We start from the raw sequence: 20,052 nt of genomic DNA, 5'->3' as shown, positions 1-20,052 counted from the left end.
AGTTGTTGATTAGCCAAGGGGCAGCCAAAGACTTGTGTCCAGCGACAGTGACCCCATGGCAGGTGAAGAGCAGGAGAGGGCAGTGCGGGGCGTCTGCTGAGCTCTCAGCACACTGCAGATGTGGGTGCAGCTCGGACGTCTGACTGCCGTGGCTGCCGTGGCACCGGGCCTGGGGCGTTGGAGGGGCTGAGTGAGGGCCAGCGTCTAGCTGTTCACCCTCCGGTGCTTGGTGGAAAGCCTGGTCTGAGGGCTCACCGAGCCGGTTCTGGGCACAGCGCTTCACAGCACCCAGATCAGCATCTGTTTGGGGAGCTGAGGTGCTGACTGGCAAGTGAGGGCCTCGGCTCAGTGGCCGTGGCCATGCTGAGCCTTGGGACCAAAGCGGAAGATTTGGAGCCAGCCAACTGTGGAAGTAGGTTTTGGTCCACGTGCGTAACGCACTCTGAAGAGCTTGCTAGAACCCAAGGCAGCGCAGCGCCAATACTGCGTGTGTGCTGCGGTAAGGTGGCTTTGGCAGCCACTGCAATTGCAAGGTTCTGACTAAGGAGAGGTGAAACACAAAGCCAGCCTCTGTTCCCAGGCCAGCTGAGCCCGGGCTGGGCTTGGGGCTCACGCTGCAGCTCCAGCAGTACAGCGACCTCTACTGGCCGAGCCCACTCTGGGCTCTTCGGGGGAGGTGGGACCCTGCTTGGTGGGGCTTGGTCATGGCCCTCAAGAGGTGAGGACGCCACCACATGGCCCCCTGGATGGACGAGGCCTTGGCAGGCCAGGGGGTTCCCAGGGCCTCAGGCTTCCCCCCTTCCTCCGCTGCACAAGGTGTGGACGAGCCTGGCTGGCAGTCGGCTGCCACCGGGCCACCGTACTGGCACCGGGAAGGGGACCAGGCACTCACGGCCACTCTCTTCAGAGCCCCCAACAGTTTCAGTCTTCCCTGTGGATTTTTATTTTTATTATTTTTTTGTCAGTCATGGGCCTTGAACTCTGGGCCTGGGCGCTGTCCCTAAGCTCTTCAGCTCAAGGCTAGTGCTCTACCACTTGAGCCACAGCGCGCGCCACTTCCGGCTTTTTCTGCTTATGTGGTGCTGAGGAATCAAACCCAGGGCCTCGTGCATGCGAGGCGTGCGCTCTACCACTGAGCCGCCTTCCCAGCCCCTGGAATTGCCTTTCATTTTCATTGCTTGTGGGGCTTGAACTGGGGGCCTGGGCGCCGTCCCTGAGCTCTTGTGCTCAAGGCGAGCGCTCTACCACTTTGAGCCACAGCTACACTTCTGGTTTCCTGGTGGTTCACTGGAGATAAGAGTCCGGTGGACTTTGCTGCCTGGGCTGGCTTTGTACTGTGATCCTCAGATCTCAGCCTCCCGGGTAGCTACCACTGGCTGGCTTGGAATTGCATTTTTAAGTTGTAGTTAGTGTATTTTGATTTGTCAGTGACAGTTTTGGAACTATGCACTGAACTGAAAGCAAAGTGAACTGTATGTGAAGTGGTGCGCTCTCTGGTTACGGTTGGGTGGTGGGTGTAGTCATGTCCCCAGGACAGAGCTGTGACTGGGTCTCCATCCCGGCAAGTGCCCGCTGCTCCCTCTGCCGTTCAGGAGGCCTCGGGGGCTGGGGTCTTGTTGTCCATTCACTGTACCCTTGAAGACATGTTCGTTTGTTTTTGTTTTGTTTTTGGCTGGTCCTGGGACTTGAACTCTGGGCCTGGGCGCTGTCCCTGAGCTCTTCACCTTAAGGCAAGTGCTCTACCACTTGAACCACAGCGCCACTGACATTTGGTTTTATCCCAATTTTTGGCAAGTGGGAGTAGTTGGGGTCTGGGCTTAATTTGCCCTGATTGTGTTGTAAGAAGGAAAGGAAAGCTTGTTGATTTGACGGATGCTAGTTATCGAACGCTGGGCTTCAAGCACTCTACCACTTAACTATGACTGCCCCCCTTTCCAGTTGTCTCTGTTTTTGAGTTTCCTTGTTGTCGTTGCCTGGTTGGCCTTGAACTCATGATTCTCTTGCTTCTACCTCGACTAGCCGCAGCTACAAGCATGTCACTACACCCAGCTTGAGACACTTGACAAAGGTTTTGTGAGGTGTTTTCTTTTTTGGAGAGGTTTAAGGTGCTTAGGTTTGGACCCAGAGTCTCCTGCTTGCTAGGTAGACCTACCACTGAGCTATGCCTCCAACTGGCTACACTGTTCATTTGTGGGGGTATTTTTGTTGTTGTTTTGTTTTTTTGGCCAATCTTGGGGCCTTGAACTTGGGGTCTGGGTGCTGTCTCAGAGCTGCTTTTTTTTTTTTTTTTTTGGTTTTGTTTTTTGCTCAAGGCTGATGCTCTGACATTCGCCATAGCTCCACTTCCAGCTTTTTAGTGGTTAATTGAAGGAGCCAAGAGTCTTATAGACTTTCCTGCCCAGGCTGGCTTTGAACCTCACCATCCTCAGATCTCGGCCTCCTGAGTAGCAAGGATTACATGTGTGAGCCACCAGAGCCTGGCTTCTGCTCTGTTTTGAGATAAGACCCTGCTTTTGGCCCAGAAAGACCCCCAGACTTCTGTCTGCCCATTTAATGCTTCCTGTGTGCCAGTAAAATAGGCTCATGCCCCCGCAGCCAGTGAGGGTGGTGTACCGTTCCCCTGACTAGCCTCGGCCTTTAAGCAGTTAGGATTACAGGTGTGAACTGTTGGCACCTAGATAAACAGTTTTGCTAAGATACAATGCACATGGTGAAATTAACCTATTGTGGGTGAATAATTCAGAGTGGTGTGTTTTTATGGAGTATACCTGCAGGCCTCAGTTTAAGTCCAGATTCTTCATGGCTCACAACTACAATCCTAACTACTTAGAGGCTGAGATATGATGATTGGAGTTTGAAGCCAGCCAGGCAGGAAAGTCTTAAGATTTTTTTTTTTTGAGGGGGAAGGGTTGGTTGTGAGGCTTGAATTGAAGGCCTGCGTGCTGTCCCTGAGCTCTTTTTTTTTTTTTTTTTTTTTTTTGATCCAGTTGTGGAGCTTGAACTCTGGGCCTGGGCGCTGTCCCTCAGCTCTTCAGCTCAAGGCTAGAGCTCTACCACTTGAGCCACAGCTCCACTTTTGGCTTTTTTCTTTTTGCTTGTGTGGTGCTGAGAAATCAAACCCAGGGCCTCATGCATGCAAGGCAAGTGCTCTACCACTTAGTCACCTTCCCAGCCCTCCCTGAGCTCTTTTGATCAAGCCTAGTGCTCTATCACCTTAAACCACAGTGCCACTTAGTTTTTCTGGTGGTTCATTAGTGATAAGAGTCTCAAAGATCTAGCCTCCTTAGTAGCTAGGATGACAGGTGTGAGCCACTGGCACCCACCTGTTGTGGTTTTTTTTTGTTTGTTTTTTGCCAGTCCTGGGGCTTGAACTCACATCCTAGGTGCTGTTCCTGGGCTGCTTTTGCTCGAGGCTAGCATTCTGTCACTTAAGCCACAGTGCCAGTTCCGGCCTGTTCTGTTATGTGGTGCTGTGGAATTGAACCCAGGGCTTCATTCATACTAGGCAAAACGCTCTACCACTGAGCCACCTTCCCAGCTCTGATATGGGATTTTTGCTGCCTCTTTCCCTGGGGAGCTGAGCCAGGACAAGGGCTGATCTGCCACAGGTTCTGTATGGGAAGGGGGGAGGTTGACAAGTTCTGGGCTAGTGACACAGGTGACACTCACTCTGTCTGTTTGCAGACTATGTCTACTTCGAGAACTCCTCCAGCAACCCGTACCTGATCCGAAGGATCGAGGAACTCAACAAGGTAGCACTCTACCTGGGAGGAGGTGGGGTGGAGGCCCAGGGCTGGCAGTCTTCCTGGGCTTCTGGGCTACCTAGATGCAGGACTTTCGATGGCATAAGCGGTCGATGGTCCCTGGTCTCAGAAGTTCTGGTTGGATGACCGAAGACCAGCGCACGGCCTCAGAAGGCCCTGTGGGAGGTGGCTCCCAGCTGCTCCTGCAGCCCTAGGGCTTCCCGGAGGCCTGCGGTGGCCTTGAGGGTGTGTGCATGCCGGGCCCCTGCTGGCCACCTCCTCAGTCACTTCTGGGCTCCCCTGGGCCTGCTGGGAGCCTGGGTCCAGAGGCATATTTATGTCTGTCAGCCAAGAGCCCTCCTGCGGAATGAGCCTGCCACCACGGGGAAGCCCCGACTTGCCCGCTCCACTCTGCTTGGCGTGGCCACAGCCTTCTGGAAGATGGGGAACCTGGAGGGAGTTGGGGCACTGGGCCTGGCTGGAGAGTCCTCAGGAGATGCGGACACCGGCTCCCGCAGACTCTAGGACTGGCTTCTGGCTGGAGATGTCCGTCCCGGTGGTGGTGTGGGCAGACAGGTCTCTTCCTCCCACAGTTGGGTGATGGACCTGCTGTCCTGGACCTAGGGCGCAGGGCTGACTTGGAGTGTTTGCAGAGGGGCAGCACGGATGCACGGTTGTCCTGAGAGCCGCAGGGCTTCACAGACTAGCGGTCCCGAGTCGAGCAGACAGTGGCCAGAGGGACTTCCAGATGGGGCCTGCTGTGAAGCACAGAGCTTTTCCTTCTGTTCTTTTGTCTGACTCCTAAAATAGCAAGACAGGACAGGTGCTGTGGCTCACGCCTATAAACCCAGCTACTGGGAAGGCTGAGATCTGAGGATCATGGTTCCAAGCCAGCCTGGGCAGGAAAGTCCATGAGACTAACTCCAGTTTACAAGCAAAAAAGCTGGAAGTGGAGCTGTGGCTCAAGTGATAGGGTACCAGCCTCGAGCAAAAAAAGCTCAGGGACAGACAGCACCCAGACCCCGAGTGCAAGCCCTGTACTCACACATACACAGAAACTTGAGATACCTGAGAGTATTTTTATAGTGAAAGATTAATACATGAGCTGGGCACCGGTGGCTCATGCCTGTCATCCTAGCTCCTCAGGAGGCTAAGATCTGAGGATTGCGGTTCAAAGCCAGCCCAGGCAGGAAAATCTGTGAGACTCTTATCTCCAGTTAACCACCAAAAAGCTGCAAGTGGAGCTGTGGCTCAAGTAGTAGAACTCTAGCCTCCAACAAGAAAAAGCTCAGGGACAGCACTCAGGCCCAGAGTTCAAGCCCCACGACTGACCAAAAAAGAAAAAAAAAAAAAGATGAATATATGAACTGTAGGAGGAATGGTGCCTTGACCGGACGGTGCACGGTCCTGGAGGTCTGGCCAGTGGGGGGGGGGAGGGGGGGCAGTACTCAGGAGCACGAGCAGGCACCCACAGAAGGGAGCTGGATGAGAGTTGAGGAAGTCGGGACCCGATGGGGGAATGGGTCTGGCACCCATGTGGTGCGACTTTTGAGAGTCAAGCCCTGCCAGCAGACAGGACTGACCTATGGAGTGGGGCACCCTCGGACATGGGGGGCGGGCATGTCTGAAGTGCTTTTAGAGGAAAGGCAGGTCTCGGGCAAAGGGCCGGACGGGCTGTGGCAACGGGCCTTGGTCGTGGTTCCCAGGAAAGGCAGGCTGAGCGCAGCCAGCAGGCACTGGCCCTGCCGGACCAGCCTGGGAGGTGGCTGGATGGCATTTCCTGCCAGGCAGCTGGGCAGAGGTGCAGAGGGGGCTGTTCGGGACTGGTGGGAGGCAGGGCTTTGGACTGCTGAGCCCAGTTTGCAGGAGTCTGGAAGGCTAGGCAAACGAGAAAGTGTGAAGAAGGTGAAGGCAGGGAACCAGGACGAAAGGGTGAAGTGTCTGGGAGGCCCGCAGCCATATTTACAGTTGTCTAATCCAGTGATCGGAGGGCATTCATGGTTGGACAGCTGGATGCTGGAGGCTCACACCTACCATCCCAGCTAGCTACTCAGGAGGCTGAGATCAGAGAATCAGGGTTCCAAGCCAGCCCAGTCAGGAAAGTCTATGAGATTCTTTTTTTTTTTTTTTTGTCGGTCGTGGGGCTTGAACTCTGGGCCTAAGCGCTGTCCCTCAGCTCTTCAGCTCAAGGCTAGCGCTCTACCACTTAAGCTACATGCCACTTCCGGTTTTCTGGTGCTTTATTAAAGATAAGATTTTCACGGACTTTCCTGCCCAGGCTAGCTTTGAACCATGATCCTCGGATCTCAGCCTCCTGAGTAGCTACAATTACAGGCGTGAGCTACTGGCACCCTGCTAAGTCTGTGAGATTCTTATCTCCAATTAACCACCGGAAAACTGGAAGTGGTGCTGTGGCTCAAGTGGTAGGGTGCTAACCTTGTGCTGAAGAGCTGAGGGACAGTGCTCAGGCCCAGAGTTCAAGTCCCACGACCAACAAAAAAAAAAGAATTAGGGGCTGGGAAGTTGGCTCAGTGGTAGAGCTCTTGCCTTGCATGCCTGAGGCCCTGGGTTCGATTCCCAGCACCACATAAGCAAAAAGCCGGAAGTGGTGTTGTGGCTCAAGTGGTAGAGCACTAGCCTTGAGCTGAAGAGCTGAGGGACAGCGCCCAGGCCCAGAGTTCAGGCCCCACGACCAACCAAAAAATAAAATGAAATAAAATAAAAAATAAAGAGGCCTGGTGAGCAGCGATGGGGTCAGATGTGAATGTGGCCACTGGGGACTCAGGACTGTGGATACTGCGTTGATAACCTGGTTCTAAGAGTGCCTGACCCCGCCAAGGTGGGGGTTGCTGGATGTCACGGGCTCCCTGTGGCCACCTACAGGATGGACAGAGTGACGTGGAGATGGCTCTGAGCCAGCCACGTCACTGAGGGGCTGCGCAGACATCCCGTGAAGGCCATCCCATGCTCTGCCACCACGGCCTAGACCTTGTCATCGCATCGTGTCATCACATAATGTCGAGAGTTCCTGGGGTCACAGATCCTAGGCACTGCTAGATCCTGGGAGTGGGGCAGGGGGAGCACGTGGCAGGGCTGGGTTCTCCTGGGCTGCTGCTGTGGTGCAAGGCTCTATTGCAAGCCCCCTGCTCCCAGCCCAGGTCAGGGCGCAGGGGCCGCCATCTGCACAGAAGGCGCAGCAAGCTTGAGCCAAGTCCATAGTCAGGGCTGTCCTTGGAGATGGCCTCCCAGTCCTTGGGAGGCGTCTCTGTAGGGCTGCCATCTGCCCCCGTGCAGGCTGCGGGGCTGTGGGGGGGAGTCCCTGGGGCCCAGGGTGTCTGAGGTCCTATCTAACACAGTGTTCTTTCCCTTGATGGAGAGGCCCAGGCTCTGGTGAGGCGTGTGAGGCTCCTTCCTCTTGCGATGGGTGCCCGTGGCCGCGTCCCAGGCCTGCTCTCACTCAGACGCTCTGCCTTGCTGTTTCAGACAGCCAACGGGAACGTGGAGGCCAAGGTAGTGTGCTTCTACAGGAGGCGGGACATCTCCAGCACCCTCATCGCCCTGGCGGACAAGCATGCGAGTGAGTCTCCGCCCCCTGGGGCGTCCTGCCTGGCGGTGGCCTTCGGGCTCTCGGGTCCTTGCTCTCCGAGGCCACTGTCTGCCAGCCCTTTCTGTCTTCTTGGTTTTGCAGATGGGTTTGGGTGAGGCGCCTGGCAGGTACATAGGCCCTCTGCGTCCTGGCCGGGCCTCCTCTCACGGGCCGGCGGGGACAGCAAGCCTGAGCCATGGGGTGTGGGGCCCCGGAGTTTAGGACCAGACTGTTGTACGGTTCTGGTCATGTTAGGAGCTGGGGCTCTGCAAGCAGTGCTCTCAGCTCCTGCGCCCTCCCTCCTGGCCCTCTGCCTCCCCACCTGACAGCGCGCCCTCCCCTCGGCCCCACCCTGGAGTAGACACACACGGACTGGCAATTTGGGTGCACTGGGGGTCAGCTCTGAAGTAGGACCCAGTGACATGGGGCTGGACCCTTGCTTTTCACCCCTGTGTCAGGGCCGGTCATCAGGCGGGGTCTGCCGTGTCTGGGGCTGTGGGCAGCCCAGCAGACTGCAGGGCGGCTGAGGCTGCACACCCAGGCGCATGGTCTGTGCCTGTCCCTGGAGCTCAGGACCCATTCCTGACCCCGTGGCTCTATTCCTCCTGGATGGAGGGCAGGACGCAGGGCTCCTGTGGTGGCCATTGGTTGGGGGGTAGGCCCTGGGCATCTGTTGCCTTTGCCTCTAGCAGGACTGTGAGAGGCAGGGTGCCCAGGCCTACCGGCCTCCTCCCCACCTGTGGAGTGGGGGGAGGGGGAGGGAGAGGGCGCCTTCCTAGGCCTGAGGACCAGATGAGCCAGAGTGGGCCGTTGGAGGCTCCTGGTGTCCTGTTCAGGGCTCCCAGCAACCTGGGAGGCTGTTGATAGCCTGACAGGGACCCCGCGTTCAATCCTGCCGACCCCAGGGCCTGTGTGCTACGGCCTGCAGGCTCAAGGCTCTGGTCTGCGGCCTGAGCCACCCTGTGCTCATTCCGGGGGTGAGAAGCCCTGTGGCTGGCGGGACCTTGCTGCGGGGCAGGGAGCATCCTCCACCTGGAGGAGGGTGTGTGGTCGTGCTTCCAGGGGGGTAGGGTGCTGGGCCGGGCCTAGTGCCTGCCAGGACCCTCCAGAAGGCAAGGCTGGGGCTCGGCAGAGCGTGGTGGGGCTGGGGTGGAGGCCCTGACCCTGCGCTGGTCTTCTCAGGACTAGCTTTGCAGCTCTCTGTCCTAAAGATCTGCCCCTCGGAGGGCTTATTGGAGCTGGAGCCGGAGGGCCCGGAGCTGCTTTGACGGGGGTCTGTGCCACTGTGGGCTTCTCTTGGGCGATTGGGACGGACCTGAGGACCCAGAGCCCATGGGGTCTCCTGGCAGTGCTCTGCCTGTCCCCAGCCATGCTGACCAGCCTCGGAGTGTGAGCAGGGGCCACCTTCAGTGTGGGGCTGCTGGGTGTGTGTCCAGGCTGTGACAGAGGTCTTTTTTTTTTGCTTATGTGGTGCTGAGGAATCGAACCCAGGGCCTCAGGCATGCAAGGCAAGCGCTCTACCACTGAGCCACCTTCCCAGCCCGTGACAGAGGTCTTGAGACCGCTGGGTGTGTGTCCAGGCCGTGACAGAGGCCTTGAGACCGCTGGGTGTGTCCAGGCCGTGACAGAGATCTTGAGACCGCTGGGTGTGTGTCCAGGCTGACAGAGGCCTTGAGACCGCTGGGTGTGTGTCCAGGCTGACAGAGGTCTTGAGACCGCTGGGTGTGTGTCCAGGCCGTGACAGAGGTCTTGAGACCGCTGGGTGGGTGTCCAGGCCGTGACAGAGGTCTTGAGACCGCTGGGTGTGTGTCCAGGCTGACAGAGGTCTTGGGACCGCTGGGTGTGTGTCCAGGTCGTGACAGAGATCTTGAGACCGCTGGGTGGGTGTCCAGGCCGTGACAGAGGTCTTGAGACCGCTGGGTGTGTGTCCAGGCTGACAGAGATCTTGAGACCGCTGGGTGTGTGTCCAGGTCATGACAGAGGTCTTGAGACCGCTGGGTGTGTGTCCAGGCTGACAGAGGTCTTGAGACCGCTGGGTGTGTGTCCAGGCCGTGACGGAGGCCTTGAGACCGCTGGGTGTGTGTCCAGGCTGACAGAGGCCTTGAGACCGCTGGGTGTGTGTCCAGGCCCTGATGGAGGTCTTGAGACCGCTGGGTGTGTGTCCAGGTCATGACAGAGGTCTTGAGACCGCTGGGTGTGTGTCCAGGCCCTGATGGAGGTCTTGAGACCGCTGGGTGTGTGTCCAGGCCGTGACGGAGGCCTTGAGACCGCTGGGTGTGTGTCCAGGTCATGACAGAGGTCTTGAGACCGCTGGGTGTGTGTCCAGGCTGACAGAGGCCTTGAGACCGCTGGGTGTGTGTCCAGGCCCTGATGGAGGTCTTGAGACCGCTGGGTGTGTGTCCAGGCCCTGATGGAGGTCTTGAGACCGCTGGATGTGTGTTCAGGCCGTGACAGAGATCTTGAGACCGCTGGGTGTGTGTCCAGGCTGACAGAGGCCTTGAGACTTGGTGGCAGTTGAGTCACTGCTTCAGCAGCCTGCCTAGTTAGTGGACAAGTGGGTGAGTGGCCAAGGATGATGCTTATCCACAGTCCCCATGTCCAGGTCCAGGTCCAGCCCGTCTAAATGCAGGAGATAAGGCTCCGGGCTTCCCTCGGTCACCACAGGGGGTCAGTGGGTAGTGAGAAGCCCTGGCGGGCTGGGCCCGGCTGGACCTGCTGACAGGCGTGCCTCTTGTGGCAGCACTGCGCAGCCTTGAGCCGCAGTAGGGAGCCCTGCTACACCCCCCGGGAGGCGGGGACAGGGACAGTGGGCAGAAGCCAGGCCACCCAAGGCGCCTGCCAGGCCTTGGTGCGTAGCCCCGTGAGCCTTCAGTGGTCAGTACCCATCAAGGTGGAAGCCCCTCCCTCATCAGTCTTGACATCCTGTCCTGGCGCCCGGGGCGGGGCTGGTTCTGGACGGGCGGTGGGGCGTGCGTGCGTGTGTGCTTGCGTGCGTGCGTGTGTGTGGGAAGGTGGGAGCTGCTTCCAGGGTAGGGCTTGGGCAGCCGTCTGAAGAGGCCTGGGCCCTGACTTGGCCAGAGTTGGGTGGGTGGATGCTGAAGCCCTGGTGGCCTTCAGCTGGTGGATTCTGCCCCCCATGGGGAGGCCTGCGGCCCCTGTGTCTCCTCAGTCCGGGCCCTGGGCAGGGAGCAAGCAGCCGGCACTGGCGCTAACCTGCCATCCGGCGCTGTCTGTCTGTTATGTAGCCCTGTCAGTCTGCTATAGAGCCGGACCGGGGGCGGACACCGGCGAGGAAGGTAAGAGCCGACCTCTGTGAGCGGGCGTCCTTGCGCCTGCGTCCCTGGGCGGGGCGGTGACGCGTGACGGATGGAAGCTAGCGGCCGCCTGCATGCCCGTTCCCGCGCCCCCTGCTGGCTAGCTGTGAGGGGCTCCCGCGCCTGTGTGTCCCTGCCCTGCCCTGCCCTCCAGGGCGTCCGTGGAGCGCGGCGGTGCTGGGCTGCCCAGGGCCGCCAGGCCTGCCGAGGGTGGCTGCCCTTCTTCCTTCCTCTCTGGCCTGCTGCCTCCACAGCAGGCCCCGGAGGCTGTGTCCTCCCGACCGCGGCGGGATAGGCAGGGGGCATGCCCGGCCGGGAGGCGGCCTTCCCGTGCCCAGTACCCTGCACGTGGGGGGCCGGGCTCGGGGCTGGGGCTGCAGCTGGTCTCTGGGGCCGTGCTGATGGGCCTCTGTGTCCTTCAGGGGAGGTGGAGGAGGAGGTGGAGAACCCCGAGATGGTTGACCTGCCGGAGAAGCTGAAGCACCAGCTGCGGCACCGGGAGCTGTTCCTCTCCCGGCAGCTGGAGTCTCTGCCTGCCACCCACATCAGGTAGATCCCCCAGTAGATCCCACAGCCCCTCCCGCGTCAGGTAGATCCCCCAGTAGATCCCACAGCCCCTCCCGCGTCAGGTAGATCCCACAGTCCCTCCACACATCAGGTGGATCCCCCAGTAGATCCCACAGCCCCTCCACACGTCAGGTAGATCCCACAGCCCCTCCACACGTCAGGTGGATCCCACAGCCCCTCCCGTGTCAGGTAGATCCCACAGTCCCTCCACACTTCAGGTAGATCCCACAGTCCCCCTCCCACATCAGGTAGATCCCACAGTCCCCCTCCACACGTCAGGTAGATCCCACAGTCCCCCTCCCATGTCAGGTAGATCCCACAGTCCCTCCACACATCAGGTAGATCCCCCAGCCCCTCCACACATCAGGTAGATCCCCCAGTAGATCCCACAGCCCCTCCCGCGTCAGGTAGATCCCACAGCCCCTCCACACGTCAGGTAGATCCCACAGTCCCTCCACACGTCAGGTAGATCCCACAGTCCCTCCACACGTCAGGTAGATCCCACAGTCCCCCTCCCATGTCAGGTAGATCCCACAGTCCCTCCACACATCAGGTAGATCCCACAGTCCCTTCACACTTCAGGTAGATCCCACAGCCCCTCCACACGTCAGGTAGATCCCACAGTCCCCCTCCACACGTCAGGTAGATCCCCCAGCCCCTCCACACATCAGGTAGATCCCACAGCCCCTCCACACGTCAGGTAGATCCCACAGCCCCTCCACACTTCAGGTGGATCCCACAGCCCCTCCACACTTCAGGTGGATCCCACAGTCCCTCCAAACATCACGTAGCTCCCACAGTCCCCCTCCCGCGTCAGGTAGATCCCACAGTCCCCCTCCCATGTCAGGTAGATCCCACAGTCCCTCCACACGTCAGGTAGATCCCACAGTCCCTCCACACGTCAGGTAGATCCCACAGCCCCTCCCATGTCAGGTAGATCCCACAGTCCCTCCACATTTCAGGTAGATCCCACAGCCCCTCCTGCGTCAGGTAGATCCCACAGCCCCTCCACACGTCAGGTAGATCCCACAGTCCCCCTCCTGCGTCAGGTAGATCCCACAGTCCCCCTCCACAGGTCAGGTAGATCCCACAGCCCCTCCACAGGTCAGGTACATCCCACAGCCCCTCCACACGTCAGGTAGAGCCGCTGCCCCCTGTGGACATCGGGCAGCTCCCAGGGCCCACCGTGGCTGCTTGCCACCTGCCACCTGCCACCCTCTCTTCCAGGGGCAAATGCAGTGTCACCCTGCTCAACGAGACCGAGTCGCTCAAGTCCTACCTGGAGCGTGAGGTGAGGCCTGGCTCCTGCTGCTCCGGTGGCCCCAGGGCTTGCCCTGGCCCTGTGGGCCTCAGTGGCCCGCCGTGACCTGGAGCTGGCATGGGGTGGGGGCGGGGCAGCAGGGTTGTGTCTGGAGGGTCTTTCTGGAAGTGACTCCAGGACGTGGCTGGGCAGGGCCTCTCTGTCCCTGCAGAGCGTGGCTGCTGGGCGGGCCCCTCTGGCCCAGCCTCGGCCCTGGGGCAGTTAGGCAGACAGTCCTGTGTTACCTGCCACATGCCACCCCTAAGTAGTGACAACGTGAATATCCCCAGAGAGTGCCATCTATCCCTGGGAGGTAAAGTCCCTAGAGCTGCTGTGAACACACTAGTGTGACAGCCGCCGCTCTGAGGCCAGGGAGGCCAGGGTGCTAGTCTGGCTGTTACGGGGGAAGCCCTATGGCTGAGGTCAGGTAAGGGCAGGTGCTGAGCCAGCGCAGGCTCGCCTGGAAGAAGCCGGCTCTCCGCATGTTCCCAGGAGGCGCCCTTAGGCCCAGACCCCAAGGGAGCCAGACGTCTGAGTCTGTCTGGAGCTCAGCCCGGTGCGGGACTCGGACCCCCAGTGTAGTGGGCAGGGTGTCCTCTGCAGGAGCCCCACCACACGTTCTTGGCCGCAGGCCAGCTCCCGCCACACAGCCCAGAGACAGACAGGCTGCAGGCACAGGCCATGGAGCCCAGGGCTGCCTCGGCCCGCAGTCGGAGCGGCCACGGCGACGAGCCCATGAGCTATGCTCTGGGAGGGGCCTTTGACAAGTCTCCACTAGAAAACAAAGTACTGACCCCGGGGGCGGCTCCACAGAGGTGTAACCCTGGAGAAAGAGACCTCATTTGTGAGCCGAGGGCTGTTTGTGGAGTGGCGGTGGTGGCTGGCCTGACGGGACAGGGAGCTCAGGGACGGCCCAGGCCGTGTGCTGATGACGTGGCTCACGGTGGCAGCCCCTATGTGTCCTGCCTGCTGCCTTCCACTTGACTTGTTCTGAAATGCTGGGAAAGCACGCGCTACAAACCTTGAGCCCGAAGATGCTCTCCGTACTGGAGACGCTCCTTCTGCTTGCCAGTGGTCTGACCAGCTCCCTGCTGGACACATCCACCACGGTCCAGGCAAGTCCGCGCGGAGCACCAGGCCAGCAGCTCTGGCCGTTGTACCTTGCCTACACCTTGGTCCTTATAGCTGGAGTCCTGAGGAGCAAGAGCAGAAAGGGAGCCCAGCTGTCTGGCCATCCAGGCTCAGGCTGCAGGGACGCGGCACGGAGCCAACTTCTGCTTCTGTAACTTAAAGAAAACAGCAGAAGCCAGCGCCGGTGGCTCATGCTTGTCATCCTAGCTACCATGATCTGAGGATCGCGGTTCAAAGCCAGCCCAGACAGGAAAGTCCATGAGACTCTTATCTCTAATGAACCACCAGAAAACGGGAAGCGCTGTGGCTCAAGTGGTAGAGCGCTCGCCTTGAGCTGAAGCGCTGAGGGACAGCACCCAGGCCCAGAGTTCAGGCCCCACAACTGACCGAAAAAAAAGAGCAGGCTCTGAATGAGTGCCAGCTGGACTGGGAGCCTGGGCAGGCCAGGTGTCACGACGCCACTCCCAGCCTGCTGAGAGAAGAAGATACGTAAATAAATAAGAAGCCAGAGGAAGCAAGGAGCGGGCGCAGCAGAGCAGCCGGCGCCTGTGGGGCCCGGCCCGCGGTGGGGCGCTCTAGCTTGTGGGGGCTTAGAGAGCTGTGAAAGGCCGTGTCGCGCCTGGCCCTGAGGAAGCCAGGGCTAAGGTTTGAGGCAAACAGACTTGAAGGCAGCTCGGGCCGCCAGGAGAAGCTGCAGCCCCTGCTGTGGTGGCTGCTCTGCCGGAATGTTCTGTGCCCTGGCATACTTCCATGCCTGTGACTCTCCTGGCTCAGGCCCTCCCGGCTCTCACCGCGTGTCTGTGCTGCGTGGCTGTGGAAGCTTCTGCCCTGGGTCCTGGGTCATACACAGGCGTGTCCCTGCTTCCTGGTGCCATGGCCCACACCAGCCTTCCGGAGCAGCCCGCAGGAGCTGAGGGCTTCTCTGACAGCTCTGTCTTGTGTGTGGTGTTTTTCAGGATTTCTTCTTCTATTCTCTAGTCTACGACCCACAGCAGAAGACCCTTCTGGCCGATAAAGGGGAGATTCGAGTGGGGAACCGGTACCAGGCTGACATCACTGACTTGCTGAAAGAAGGTGGGTGTGGGTGGCGCTGGGGGCCTGAAGCGCTCGGGGGCGTCGGGCCCTGCTGCGTGCGGACGGCTGCCTGCGCGGGGGCCTGGAGGGCTCAGCCTGGCCGCAGGCTCCAGACCCCAGAGGGGCGGGGGTCCCAGCCTGTTGCCACCGGCGTGGCCATGCGTGCGTGGCCCCTCCGTAGGCTGCCCTGAACTGTGTGATGTGCGCGCGTCTGAGTGGCACCGGAGAGTGAACACAGCCTCGTCCCTCGCCCTTGATTTTTTGAGACAGTCTCACAGTGTGTCCCGGGCTGGCCTTGAACTTGTGGTGGATTACGGCTTATGCCTCCATTCTTGCTCGCTACACTTTCATTGACTTATTCCTCATGCATCGTGTTGTCTCGTACTTGTTCTTTGTTCTTTGACATGATGTCTCCCTAGATAGCCCAGGCTAGTCTTGAACCCTTTACCTCCTGCTTCAATCTTTCAAGTGCTAGAATTACAGGTGTGCTCATTACTCTTGTATTGTGTGTGTGCGTGTGTCAATCCAGGGTCTTGGAACTTGCTAGGCAGGTGCTGTACTACTTGAGCCATGCCCTCCACCTGTTCTCACATTTTGTGCCTGGGTCAGCATCAGATTGCATTCCTCCCACCTGTACTTATCTGGAGTTGTAGGCATGCTCTACTGTAGCTGGTTTATTGGTTGAAATAGTATCTTATTTAATTTTTGTGCAGGCTGACCTTGAACTACAATCCCCTCATCCTGCTTGGTTTATATGTGTACTCATTGTCTTTGTATGTGTACTCATTGTTTTTGTTAGTCATGGGCCTTGAACTCTGGGCCTAGGTGCCATCCCTCAGCTCTTCAGCTCAAGGCGAGCGCTCTTACCACTCGAGCCACAGCACCAATTCTGGTTTTCGGGTGGTTCATTGGAGATAAGAGTCTCATGGACTTTTCCTGCCTGGGCTGGCTTTGAATCACAGTCCTCAGATCTCAGCCTCCTGAGCGTAGCTAGATTACAGGCGTGAGCCACAGGTGCCCAGCTTGCTTGCCTGCCTGCCTGCCTGCCTGCCTGCCTTTCTTTCTCTCTCTCTCCTTCCTTCCTTCCTTCCTTTCTCTCTCTCTCTCTCTCTCTCTCTCTCTCTCTCTCTCTCTCTCTCTCTCTCTCTCTTTCTCTTTTTTTTTTTGGGGGGGGGTCTGGTTGTGGGGCCTGAACTCTCGGCCTGGGCACTGTCCCTCAGCTCTTCAGCTCAAGGCTAGCGCTCTACCACTTGAGCCACAGCGCCACTTCCGGCTTTTTTCTTTTTTCTTATGTGGTGCTGAGAAATCGAACCCAGGGCCTCAGTCATGCAAGGCAAGCGCTCTACCACTGAGCCACCTTCCCAGCCCTCCCTTTTTTTTTTTTTTGTTTTGTTTTTTTGGTCGGTCGTGGGGCTTGAACCCTGGGCCTGGGCGCTGTCCCTCAGCTCTTTAGCTCAAGGCTAGCTCTCTACCACTTGAGCCACAGTGCCATTTTCAGTTTTCTAGTGGTTTATTGGAGATAAGTCTCATGGAGTTCCCTGCCCCAGCTAGCTTTGAACCATGATCCTCAGATCTCAGCTTCCTGAGTAGCTAGGATTACAGGTGTGAGCCACCAGCACCCAGCTTGCTTGTCTTTCTTTCTTTCTTTCTCTTCCTTTCTTTCTCTTCCTTTCTTTCTTTCTTTCATGCTGGTCCTGGGGCTTGAATTTAGGGCCTGGGCACTATCCCTGAACTTCTTTTGTTCAAGGCTAGTGCTCTACCACTTGAACTACAGCTCTACTTAGAGCTTTTTTAGTAATTTAGTGGAGATAAGAGTCTCACAGGCAGCCGGGCGCTGGTGGCTCACGCCTGTAATCCTAGCTATTCAGGAGGCTGAGATCTGAGGATCGCGGTTCAAAGCCAGCCCGGGCAGGAGAGACCATGAGACTCCTATCTCCAATAAACCACCAGAAAACCGGAAGTGGCGCTGTAGCTCAAGTGGTAGAGCGCTCGCCTTGAGCTGAAGAGCTGAGGGACAGCGCCCAGGCCTGGAGTTCAAGCCCCATGACCAACAAAAAAAAAAAAAAAAAAAAAGAGTCTCACAGACTTTCCTGCCCAGGCTGGCTTCAAACTATCATCCTCAGAGCCGGGTGCCTGTGGCTCTTGCCTGTAATCCTAGCTACTCAGGAGGCTAAGAGCTGAGGATCACGGTTCAAAGCCAGCCCGGGCAGGAAAAGTCCGCGAGACTCTTATCTCTAATGAACCACCAGAAAATGAGAAGTGGAGCTGTGACTCAAGCCGTAGAGCGCTTGCCTTGAGCTGAAGAGCTGAGGAACAGTGCCCAGGCCCAGAGTTCAAGCCCCACGACCGACAAAAAAACAAAAACAAAAAACATGGTCCATCTAGATCTCAGTCTTTTTAGTGACTAGGCATGAGTCCCTGGCTAATTACACTTTTTTTTTTTTTAAATTGGTCATGGAGCTTGAGCTCAGGGCCTGGGCCCTGTGTCTAAGCTCTTTGTGCTCAAAGCTAGCATTTTACCACTTGAGCCACAGTACTACTTCCAGCTTTTTCTTAGTAGTTTAGTGGAGATTAGAGTCTTAAGAACTTTTCTGCCCCGGCTGACTTTGAACTCCGATCCTCAGATCTCAGCCTCTGAGTAGCTAGGATGACAGGCGTGAGCCACTGGTGCCTGGCTACACTTTGTTTTTTGTCAGTCTTGGGGCTTGAACTCTGGGCCTGGGCTCTGTCCCTGAGCTATTGTGATCAAAGTTAGTGCTCTACCACTTGAGCCACAGCGACACTTCTGGCTCTTTGGAGATTAATTGGTTAATTGGAGATAAGAGTCTCACATAGCCGGGCGCCGGTGGCTCACGCCTGTAATCCTAGCTACTCAGGAGGCTGAGATCTGAGGATTGCGGTTCAAAGCCAGCCCGGGCAGGAGAGACCGTGAGATTCTTATCTCCAATAAACCACCAGAAAACCAGAAGTGGCGCTGTAGCTCAACTGGTAGAGAGAGCGCTCGCCTTGAGCTGAAGAGCTGAGGGATAGCGCCCAGGCCCAGAGTTCAAGCCCCACGGCCGCCAAAAAAAAAAAAAAAAAAAGTCTCACATACTTTCCTTCCCTGGGTTGGCTTAAAGCCATGATCCTCAAATCTCAGCCTCCTGAATAACTCACATTACAGGTGTAAGTCATCAGCACCCAGCTTCATTACATTTTTAAAGCCCTATTTTTCAATCCATCAAGTCAATCAATCAATCAGTAAAGTTACTTTGAATGAGTCCTGGGGTTTTGTGTTTTGCCGTGAGGAGCAGCTAGGTGGCAGCTGTGTCCATTGGCTGACCTGCAGTTCTCTGGGGCTGGCAGGTCTCTTCCTGTGTCTGTCTTTCTGCAGCCTGGCAGGATATGGTTGGTGCATTTTGTCCGCAAGCCCCTGGCCTGCATCTGCTGGGCTCGGGCAGCCCCTGGGCTCAGAGCTCTGCCTCAGCGTCCTGGCCTGGCCTCTAGCACGCGGGAGTGGGGGGTGTGTGCGTGCGTGCATGTCTGTGTCATCGTAGCTTACGGGTTGGTCTGTGACGGGTGCTTTGTGGTGGTGGCTGGGCTCCGGCGTGGGCTCTGAGGAGACCACCCGCCGGCTGCAGGTCTCTGGAGAGCCGGCGGTCCTGGATGTGCATTCAGACCTTCAAACCAACGTGGGGGCTGACTTGGAGGGGTGGGACTCCCCCAGTTTGGCTCTGTGGGGTGTGAGCCCAGCGATCCTCACCCCCGCTGCCGTCTTCAGCGCTGCCGTCTTCCTGCCGCGCCCCTCCCCCCACTCTGCTGCTCATCTCTGAGGCCTCGCACGTTGGGCTGCATCAGTCTCCTGAGCGGCTAGTCACCTTCTTGGTGAACGGTGATGTGTCCAGCCCCACTGTTCCTCCGTAGCTCATCCCCACTGATGCCCGGCTCTGTGTAAGCACAGGATCAGACCTGTCAGGGCTCTGTTGGGCCCAGAAGGGCTTTGTCAGGTCTGATCTCCTCCCTCCATCTTCTCACATTGAACACTGGCCTCTTGAGCCAGCCTACCCTGCAGTCCCTTCCCTCGAGTCTGTTCCCTGGGGGGACAGCCTCCTTTTGTGGGCTCGGAGCCAGAGCAGCAGTGCTCCTCTGTAGCTGGCCCTGCTACCTGGAGTGTGGCGCTGCCGGCGGCCTGGCTGCGCTGCTCCCGGTAGAGCCCCGGGACGTTCTCCCTGTGGCCTTGGGCTGACCTGGAGGCCAGCAGGTTCCTGGTGAAGTGTCACCTACAGGCACAGGGGCTGCAGCTTGACTACCACCAGCCCCTTCCGGCCCAGAATGGGGTCCCAGTTGGAGCTCCAGCAGCACAGCAGTGGCCTCGCCCTCTCTCCACCCTGCAGGCTCCAGCTCGCGTGCCTGTGGGTGGAGGGGTGGTGGCCGCACCAGTTGGTGTCCCTTTTGAGTGACAGGAAAGGTGACTGAGAAGGCAGTGGAGAGCTCCGCCCCTCCTCTGGGCTTGGTCCCCAGAATTTACAGCTCTCGCCCTGAGGCCCCAGACGGTCCAGAGCTGGAGCCCTGCTTCCCTAAGCGGGGATTTCAGAGCAGAGTGCACACCGGAGGGCTCCCACTCAGTGCTAGAAAAACCCACTGCACTGACTGCACAGCCTGGTGCCCCAGAACCCTGCCATGGACCAGGGCCTCGGGGTGTGGGTTAAGGTTTAAGTCTTCCACCCTCCAGGTAGCACCTCCTGGGTCTCTAGTGTGCCAGGTATTCCTCCTGGGAGTGGTCCTTAGAGACTGGCCAGTCAGGAGGCCTGAACTTCTCCAAACAGACAGACGCCCTCTGGCCAGGCTTAGGAGCCATCTACTCTGTGTAGGTCAGGTGTGTCCAGCTCTACTTCATCTGGAGAGCTGCCCCAGTGCCCTGACCTAGGACCCCATACCCTCAGGTCCCAGGTCAGGCTGTCCTGTCACAGAGGGCATCAATGCCAAGGGTCAGAGGGAAATTGATTAGGCCCCTTGTGTAACCTGATACCTCATACTCTCACTAAATTACTGATGTGGCCCTTGGATGGACAGTCAGACGGGGGTGGGGGATTGAAGGGGGGTGTGGGATTTCTCCAGGCCTCCCCAGACTCAGGCCTGGCCTGGTTGGGGACCCTCTCCTGAGGGCGTCTCTGGAAGCCATGACTTGGAAATAGAGATCATTCCACTTCCCAAACTCTTGGAACAGGAAGGCCTGAGAGCCCTGTACGAAAGAGATGGCCAGGCGGTCCTTCAGACACCAAAGGGTCCCGACATGAGTCTGAGGAGTGACGCTAGCTGAGAGTCACCCGGCCCACAGACCCTGACCACACCCACCCC

The 20,052-nt window shown here is 58.2% G+C and overlaps 1 protein-coding gene across 5 annotated transcripts in view; it reads left to right on the top strand.

Moving 5' to 3' along the window:
• Positions 1 to 20,052, top strand: part of Mta1 (metastasis associated 1) — a 45,837-nt gene that overhangs the window by 15,252 nt on the left and 10,533 nt on the right. For 3 of the 5 annotated variants that reach the window (XM_069997410.1, XM_069997409.1, XM_069997413.1), the window contains exons 2-7: positions 3,685 to 3,752; positions 7,227 to 7,320; positions 10,575 to 10,625; positions 11,066 to 11,192; positions 12,438 to 12,501; positions 14,598 to 14,715. In XM_069997410.1, coding sequence (XP_069853511.1) covers positions 3,685 to 3,752; positions 7,227 to 7,320; positions 10,575 to 10,625; positions 11,066 to 11,192; positions 12,438 to 12,501; positions 14,598 to 14,715 — 522 coding nt within the window. The remainder of the gene's footprint in view (positions 1 to 3,684; positions 3,753 to 7,226; positions 7,321 to 10,574; positions 10,626 to 11,065; positions 11,193 to 12,437; positions 12,502 to 14,597; positions 14,716 to 20,052) is intronic. The other 2 variants (XM_069997412.1, XM_069997411.1) reach the window with 1 other exon arrangement.

This window comes from Dipodomys merriami, unplaced genomic scaffold, assembly GCF_024711535.1.
Source record: "Dipodomys merriami isolate MVZ:Mamm:240054 unplaced genomic scaffold, mDipMer1.0.p SCAF_50, whole genome shotgun sequence".
Classification (NCBI taxonomy): domain Eukaryota; kingdom Metazoa; phylum Chordata; class Mammalia; order Rodentia; family Heteromyidae; genus Dipodomys; species Dipodomys merriami.
The sequence above is the reverse complement of the archived record's forward strand: the minus strand, read 5'-3'. Positions and strand labels throughout refer to the sequence as shown.